General features: G+C 53.5%; 1 protein-coding gene across 1 annotated transcript; it reads left to right on the top strand.

Moving 5' to 3' along the window:
* The first annotated feature begins 274 nt into the window (after window positions 1-274).
* On the top strand, window positions 275-6,956 carry CRYGS (crystallin gamma S). Its single transcript, XM_053986368.1, has 3 exons — window positions 275-398; window positions 4,610-4,852; window positions 6,684-6,956. The coding sequence occupies exons 1-3, from the start codon at window positions 378-380 to the stop codon at window positions 6,954-6,956; spliced, it is 537 nt and encodes a 178-aa protein (XP_053842343.1). The 5' UTR covers window positions 275-377.
* The last annotated feature ends 1,445 nt before the right edge of the window (window positions 6,957-8,401 follow it).

Genomic DNA, 8,401 nt, shown 5'->3' with positions numbered 1-8,401 from the left:
GGGTGGGTCTCTAAGAGCCAAGGAGGATTCCTTCTTGTTTAACAAGCTTGGAAGGGAGGGAGCAGCCAAATTACCACCCGTCCTTGGCAGGGGGCTGCGTGTTTTGAGTGCATTTGGCAGAGTTTTGGTGTTCTGACTCAGCAAATGGTAACAAAGGGAGGATGGTGAAGCCTTCCTTTATTCTATAATCCTGTTTGCTTTTCTGGAAATCGGCTATAGCCTCAGAATCACTGACTCAATTTTTGGATCCTATTCTCATGACAAAGCGGCTGTCTGGTTTAAAACAAGCCCGTTATAAAAAGGGCACCTCGGATCCTGGCTGATTGTAACAGCTGCTGACGTTCCTCCGGCACAGGGGAGCTTGGCTGGAACGGAAAATGTCCAGAGCTGGAACCAAGGTAAGTTTGTTTGCAGTGTATTCATGATTTTGGCTAAAAGTGCAGAATTTTGCAGGGATGAATTGTGGAGAAACTTTGTTTGTTTTGTTCTGCTGACAGCTTCCCCCTCTGTCAGCGTGTGGGCAGGGGGAGATGCTCGAAATCCCTCCTCACGTGGAGGGAAGCTGGAGCTGAGCCCTCCCAAGTATTTTCCTAGATTTTGGCTGGTTCCTCTAGGTGTGGCTCTGCCAGAGGATGGAGTCAAGCGCAGTGACTGGTGAGGAGGCATTTTGAAATGGCTCTAAATCAGCAGGATCTGATGCCTTGTGAACTGGGGGCGGAGGGGCTGTGCCAGCCGGGAATCATTGCGCTTGCGGAGCCTCATGGAAGGGTCCCTTGGAGCTTTGGGAGAGCCTGACTGGAAGCACCAGAGGAGCCCCCACATCCTTTCTCCATGGTGGAGCAGAGGGTGTGCTGTGACAGGAGGGCTCCTGGACGATGGCCATGGCACTGAAGGGAATAAATAGTGTTCCCTGAGGATGCACGGCGGCCTCGGCATCCGGAGCGATCGGCAGGGATGAACTGAAATCGGGAAGGAGGTAGGTTGGGAAGCTCAGCTTCAGCTGCAGTGACATCTCAGATGGGGATCCAGCTCCTCAGGCTTGGGTTTAGCAGAGCTGAGCTGGCTGATCCCACAGAACTTGTACTGGCTCTGGGACTGGGCAGGGAGAAACAGCTGGGAAAGGAAAGGAGGGCAAGGATTTTGTCCAGTGTCCCCTGTGGAATGTCAAACACTAGGAAGCTGTGGGAACAGCTTCATCTGAGTTTAGCTTTTGGGCTGGATTCCTTTGAGGCTGTGAGATCCAAGGGCCTTTGGAAGCAGAGTGGGAGTGGAGGCACTGGGCAATGCCATGGGAGATCTGGTCTTGGCTTTTCCATGTCCTTCAGCTCTGTGGCTCTCAGGGCTTGGGCTGTTGGTGTGGGAAGCAGAGGAGAGTGTGCTGGTGGCTCCCACAGCCCGGGGTGCAAACTTTCTGTACCTGAGCCTAAAAAAGGTGCTGGGGAACTGCAACTGCTCCATCCTCGAGTCCCCTGTCAACTTGGAAATCCTTGAGCACATTCTGCCTTTCCCCTGCCAAAAGCCATGTCCCCTCGGAGTGTGCCACGGGGAATTAATGGAATATGTGCTGCTGGGGGGCAGCAAGATGGCCAAAGGGAGTTATCTCCTATTTCTGTATGCTGTGCCCTTGTTTAGCACATTCCAGGGAAAAGAAAAGGGCAAAACAGAATTAAACACCTTTCCTCACAGCCCCAGTGAGTGATCTGCCCTGGAAGGAAATCACTGCTGACAGAGGAGGAACTACTGGATATTTTTTATGAATTTCCTTCTAGCTAAGCTACTGCTGGAAAGAAATATGTGATAACTCAGGTGAGGTGACCAAAGTGAGAGTTTACATTCCTGCAAGCAAGATCTGCTCTGGCAAATGTGGTATGTGCCTGGTAACCCCCAAAAGACAAGGTCTGGGCACAGAGAGGTTAACAGGGGTGTGCTGGGAGCAGAGCTCCTGGAGGGTTTGGCTGAAGGCAGGCGATTTCCCTGCGAGTGACAGGGGACAGAAACAAAGCTGCAAACCTGGAACTGGAATCTGTAATTCGCCTGTAATTATTCAATGGGTAAAAACATCAACCTGCTCTGTTGGTGCCTGAATCCATGTGGAAAAGCTGGGAAGCAAAGGTCTGAAATAAGCTGAGGGTGTGTCTTAAGGGCTGTGCTGGAGAACAGGTGGGGAGGATCCCTAAATTCTGAAATTAAACCAGGGAGCAGCACGTTCGTTGGACAGTTCTGTGGGAATGGCCATATCCTTAATGTGCCTTTGGATTTCTTTGTCTTTGTGGTTTTATAAGTACAGGGAAAATTCCCCCCTGGAAACATCAGGAAGCTTTGCCAAGCTCCAGTTTGGTTGTGTTAGGCTAGGTGGGGAAGGAGCATCACCGAATCCCAGAATGGTTTGGATTGGAAAGGACCTTAAAGCCCATCCAGTTCCACCCCCTTCCATGGGCAGGGACACCTTCCACCATGTCAGGTTGCTGCAAGCCCCATCCAACCCGGCCTTGAACTCTTCCAGGTTCCCTCTGCCCAGAAAGCAGATCCACATTGGGCAGAGTTCATCACCAGCCATGTTGAACAGGAGTGGGACAGGATCAGAGCTTGGGGACAGATGCTGGAGAGAGGGACCAGCCATCCCAGCAGAGGATAGTGCTGAACTGGGGATAAATGAATCCCTGCAGAGGGTTTTCCAGGGATGCTGTGGCTTCCTTGACCACTGGCTTCAAGAAGAGGGTGGCTGGTGATGCATGACTGCCAAACCCAGCGAGCAGAGCTTTCGGTGTTGCCTTTGGCTCAGGCTGGCAGATTTTTGGGTGATACCTTTAGGGACAATGATTCAGAAGCAGCATCTGGAAAAGGCAGTGGGTTGTGGCCAGTGTGGTTAACTGCCCAAGAGTGGGAAAATGAGACCTGGGCATTTCAGTGCTCTCCTTTCACAGCCTTTATTCACTGCTGGAAAGGTCAGAGTGATTCCCAGCTCTCCACTGCAGGTGGGAAGAGCTTGCTCAGGATGTTAGGGGACAGGTTGTTTTGTGTGCACCAACTGCTTTGTGACGGTAAATCTGTCCTTGAAATTAAGAGGAAAATAGCATTATCCTAATAAATGTCCTGTAACAGGCCACCAAATCAAGAGCATGAATCCTCTGGCATGATCAGTCTGACTCCCCAGATCTCTTGGTCATGCTGATGGGACACGCTGACCAACCAGCTCCAGGAAAACTCTGACTAATTTAATTTTTAGCACAAAACAAATGATTAAAAATAAAATTTTTATTGTCCTGAGAGAGAATTGTCCTGGATTTGGGTTGAAACACTGGCAACGAATGAATTTTTAAGAGAAGATCTTACATCAATACCAGTAGCCAAAGCACTGTACAGGAGGTGGGGGTGTGTCTTAATACTCAAACTATGGAAAAAAATGGGAAAAATGGATTGTGGACCACTGCATGTTGGGTGTGGCCAGAAAGATTCTCTCTAGACCATCTGGTGTCATGAGCAAGCAAGGGATGCAGTCAAGATAGATGTGATGGTTTGGGAATCCTCTTAGACAAGAGCAATGTTTGATGGGCAATTGTCGCCTGGGAGGATCTAAAAATGGGGCTGGAGAAAGGACTGGTCTGGTTTAGGGCTTGGCAATATTTTCATGAAGGGATTTTTGAGGAAAACTGGATCTCCTCTCCAGGGCTGGCTGGGTGGATGATGCCTCAGGTGGGAGGAATGGGATTCGCTCATCAGCTCCCAAGATCACCTCAAGGGGACTGTGATCAAGGATAAAGTGCTTTGGGGTCAGCAGCCTGGCTGTAGAGCAGCTCTTGGGACAGAAATGAGAGGATGGATTGTGAATTTGTCAGAGAAAACCTCTGGACTTGCAGCAACCAAAGCAGAACGAGCAAACTGCAAATACAATCTTTGGATATCCATAAAACTGCTCCCCACCATGCACATGGAATGCTCCCTTAGGTTTTCCTGGCATGGGCAAAGCTTGTGTGATGTCCAGCTTTGGGCAGTGAAATTTGAGAAAGGAAGTTTTGGGTTGTTCAGGTGGGAAGGAGGATGGGCTGGAAGACATGACCTGGGAGGAAAGAGACTTCTCCACCCCCTTATGAGTAAAGATCTTGCTGCAAACACTTGGTAAGTCAACATAAAGGAAATAATGGAATTGTTAAGGCTGTAAAAGCCCTTTAAAGACATCAAGTCCAGCTGCTAACCCAGTGCTGCCAGACCCACCCATGTCCCCAGAAACCTGCCTTGTACATTCCATTGACTTCTCACAGCTTTCCAGCTGTAGTTCAGTAACTCCTGATCTAGAGGAGGTGGGAGGGAACTGCTTTGATAGTGTTTTGCTGGAAAAAGGACAGGGAATTCTGCATGGGAGTGTTGTGTTGGACTGGGACAGAACAAAGGTCTGGGAAGGGCAGAACACTGGTGGGAGCCTGAGGCATTGGGGCCAGACAGGTGAATTAGTCTGACTGACTGCAGTTGGTACCCTTCCATGGCTGGGCTAGATGATTTCTGACATCTCATGGGCTCTGCCTTCAGGTATTTCCTGCCATGATGTGGCTGGAATATGGAGACCTGTGCTGGATGAGGAACCTCCCCACTCTCTCCCCTCTGCTTGTTTCAGGTCACCTTCTATGAAGACAAGAACTTCCTTGGCCGTTACTACGAGTGCGACAGCGACTGCCCCGATTTCCACAACTACCTGAGCCGCTGCAACTCCATCCGTGTGGATGGGGGCACCTGGGTGGCCTACGAGAGACCCAACTATGCTGGGAACATGTACGTGCTGACCCACGGGGAGTACCCCGACTACCACCACTGGATGGGCCTCAACGACCGCCTGGGCTCCTGCAAGTACATCCAGATCGTAGGTGTCGCCCCTTCCCAGGGGATGCTGTCATTTACTCCCACCGTGGGAGGGTTTCACGTGGGGGAATGTGGTGCCCATTGTCCTGGGGAGCCACAGAGAGGGTGGCTGCAGGGGATTTGCTCCCATGGTCCTGCTCTGGGAGTAGCAAGGTGTTTGGTGTGGGGAGAAGGTGAATGTCTCCCACTCTGGATTGCAGTGGGAAAAGGCAGATGCCTTTGAGTGTGGGTGAGTTTCCATAGGAACAGCAGTTTCATCAGCAAGTTCCTTTTGGGATTTCAGTGTCCAGGCAGGTTGCTCCAAAGTTTGCCTCTCGCCTTTTCCCTGCTGTGCAACCAACTGATCCAACAGGCTCAAGGCCTGTGACAGTGGAATGTAGATTTTGCAGGAACATTTGGAATGAGGGGAAGTTTCCTCTCTAGCCAGGACTCCCTTCTGATATAGGGAACTGAATCCATGTCACCAAACCCCTCTGGGCATGGAGGGACCAAGGCCAGTAGCAGCCCTGGAGTGCCCAGAAACAGGAGGAATGCCTGGAGCCCTCCTTGGCCAAGCTTGGAGCAGCCTGGTGCCTCCAGGTGTTAGGAGAGCAAAGGAGGTGTGCTCATCCCCTCCTAAATGATGATGGGGAGAAAGGAACAGAGAGAATGATCCTTTTGGGAAGCCTATGGGGAAGAGCATCCTTTAAAACTGGGATTGTGGATGAAGTGTGGATTGCTGCTTCTGCTGCTGAGGTTTTTCAGCAGTGGGGCAGACATTGGTGATCCACAGGTTGCTGACTTGGAGCACGGCCATGAATTCCCACTGCATGGAGCAGGTCTCACAACAGAATGGGTTTTGCTTTTCTGCCTGGGATTCTAACACCCCTCTGAGCCTATGGTGGCTTTGAGCTGAGTCTAAATCCCTTTCCATGGGGCAAGGAGAGTTTCCAGCCCATTCAGAGCACTGATCTGGCTTAAGACATGGAGCCAAAACACGTGCGAGACGTAAGAGCAGCACAGCTTCCTCCACCAGGATGAAATGTGGGGGCCTTATCCTCAATATCCACCTGGTCCTGGCTTTCCCTCCTGCCTTGGGGAGACCCCGAGACCCTGCAGAGCTCGGCTGGGGCTGGCAAGGAGGGAGCTGGCAAGGAGGGAGCGGGCTGGGGAGGCGGGGGAAGAGGTGTCCAGGCAGCTGCAGATCAGACGCTGCCGCGGTGCCTTCGGGCAAGGAGCGCTTCCAATCCCGGTGAGAACCAGCGCTGCCTCCGCAGCAACACGGCCCCGCCGGGGTCAGCAGCTCATTAAACTCCTCTCCGCCCGGAGGAGAGGGGACTGGAGGGGGTCTGGCTCCCTGATGCTCACGTGGAGCACTGAGGGGTTCAAGGCTGCCCGGGATAGCGAGACCGGCACTGCTGACTCAAGCTTTGCCCTGTTCTGCTTGTGATGCTCTGTTAAAATTTACCCCAGCTGCTTCTCCCTGTGCTTTTGGAGGCTGACGTGAGATTTCAACCCTGTGCTGGTGTGCTGGGGGTGGTTGGAACCTGATTTGAGATTTGTGCCCAAACTGTGCCCTCATGTCAGAGCTGGGACATGTCAGTGCCTCCATCCGATGCTCTGGTTGCCAATGAAGTCATCCAGAGAAGCTGTGGCTGCCCCATCCCTACCAATGTCCAAGGCCAGGTTGGATGGGGCTTGGAGGAACCTGGGATAGTGGGAGGAGTGCCTGCCCGCAGCAGGGAGGTAGAACTGAATCATCTTTAAATCCCTTCCAACCCAAACCTTTCCATGATGCTATGATTTTCTCTCCCTCTTCCCCCCCCCTTTTTTTTTTTTTTTTTTTTTCCTAGCCAAGTGGAGGCCGAGGCCACATCCAGGTGTTTGAGAAGGGAGACTTTGGCGGGCAGATGTTCGAAGCCACCGAAGACTGCCCCTCCATCATGGAGGAGTGGCACATGCGTGAGGTGCACGCCTGCAGGGTGCTGGAGGGCGTCTGGGTGTTCTACGAGCATCCCAACTACCGGGGCCGGCAGTACGTGCTGCCCAAGGGGGAGTACCGCAAGCCCGTGGAGTGGGGCGCGGCCAGCCCCGCCGTCCAGTCCTTCCGCAGCATCTCCGAGTGAGCCAGCCCCGCGGGCGGGCTGCCGCACCCCCCCAATAAAGCAACTGAGTCGCTCAGCTCCGCCTTGTCCTGCTTATTCCCGGGATTTGGGTGTGACATGTCCTGCTTCGGGGGAGCTGGGGTGCAGCAAAGCCTTCTCTGCCTCATTGTCACCCCCTTCCCCATCGCCTGCCCCTCTGATCCTTTAGGAAAAAGCCATCCCGAAGCTGGAGTTTGTGCTCCAGCCTTTGGCCATCCCGGTGGAGTGGTGGGACCACACGTCCCTGGGTTCCAGTTTTGGGTGGTGGCTGTGGGTGGCTCGGTCTGTCATGTCCCTGTGGAGTCCCTGCCTGCTCTGTTGGTGCTCCACGGTGGCTTGGGAGAAGAGATGAGGTTTTTGTCAGTGCCATGTGTCCTCCTGGACACCCTGAGGAGGCAGCAGCTGTCCTGGCACTGGATGAGTTTGTGCTTCTCATGAGGCATGGGGTGACAGGACTGGGAAAAAACTGAGATCTCAGATGGAGCTGGATGGGGACAGCCATAATCTCCATGGACAATGCTGGGGACACTGGCAGCCCAGTGTGTCAGGCTGTCAGTGTCTCAGGATGTCCCCTGGAGGTGTGACACAAGGGATTCAGCTGCTTAAACTGGGGCTGGGCACTGCACGGAGCCGGGAGCTGGAAGCAGGAGAGCAGGCTGGGTGTGGGATAGAGGCAGTGAGTGCCTCTGGGAGGTGGCTGCTGAAGGGCAGGAAGAGCTCCCTGGACACCTGAGATGTGCAGGGAGTAGAAGGGGCTCCCAGTTTGCCACCAGAAATGTCCCATTTTGCCCGGTGCTGCCAGAGGAGAGGCAGGTCCCAGGCAGAGCCTCCCGGGCAGGAATAACTGATGGCTGGGCACTCTTCCCCTGGGATTCCCGGGGCCATGCAGCCTGTTTGCACACGGAGCCGAGGGGCTTTGGGACAATGAGGCTGGAGGTGGAAGCAGAGCCCTCCCAGCCATGCCCTGCAGTCTCTTCCCGTTGATGTATGAGGTTATTACGGAGCAGGGAGCCAAGGGAAGGGATGCTCGTCAAGCCACGGGGCTGCCACCTCCTGGGAAAACTGCTGCCGGTGGGGAATGGGAAGGAGCTGCCAAGTCCAGCCCCCTGGACTTCCCCCAGCACAAAGATGAACTGAAGAGTTGCCTTCCCCTTCTTCCTCCTCTCCCTGCTGTCAGCCTCTCCCTTAGAGCCCTGCCCCATTCCAGCCTTTCCCTGCAAACAGTGATGCATCTTCACCCACTTCCATCCCTCCTCCCATCCTCTCCATCACGGATCAGCAGGATGCAGATGACCCAGCAACACGGTTGGGTTTCAGTGTATTTTTCCCCATAATATTTCTCCAGGACCAACCAGCCCTCAGCTCCAGCTCCCCTTTTCCCCCTGGCTCCTGGCAAAGCTCTCCGAGGGCAGCAGCTTGAGCACAGC

Source organism: Vidua macroura, chromosome 10, assembly GCF_024509145.1.
Source record: "Vidua macroura isolate BioBank_ID:100142 chromosome 10, ASM2450914v1, whole genome shotgun sequence".
In the NCBI taxonomy this organism is placed as follows: Eukaryota; Metazoa; Chordata; class Aves; order Passeriformes; family Viduidae; genus Vidua; species Vidua macroura.
Note: the sequence above shows the minus strand (reverse complement) of the source record. Positions and strands in the feature narration are given on the sequence as shown.

Coding starts and splice junctions, on each gene's coding strand:
- CRYGS (XM_053986368.1), top strand. CDS start 378: ATGTCCAGAGCTGGAACCAAG. Junction 399..4,609: donor TGTCCAGAGCTGGAACCAAG/GTAAGTTTGTTT, acceptor TGCTTGTTTCAG/GTCACCTTCTATGAAGACAA. Junction 4,853..6,683: donor CCTGCAAGTACATCCAGATC/GTAGGTGTCGCC, acceptor TTTTTTTCCTAG/CCAAGTGGAGGCCGAGGCCA.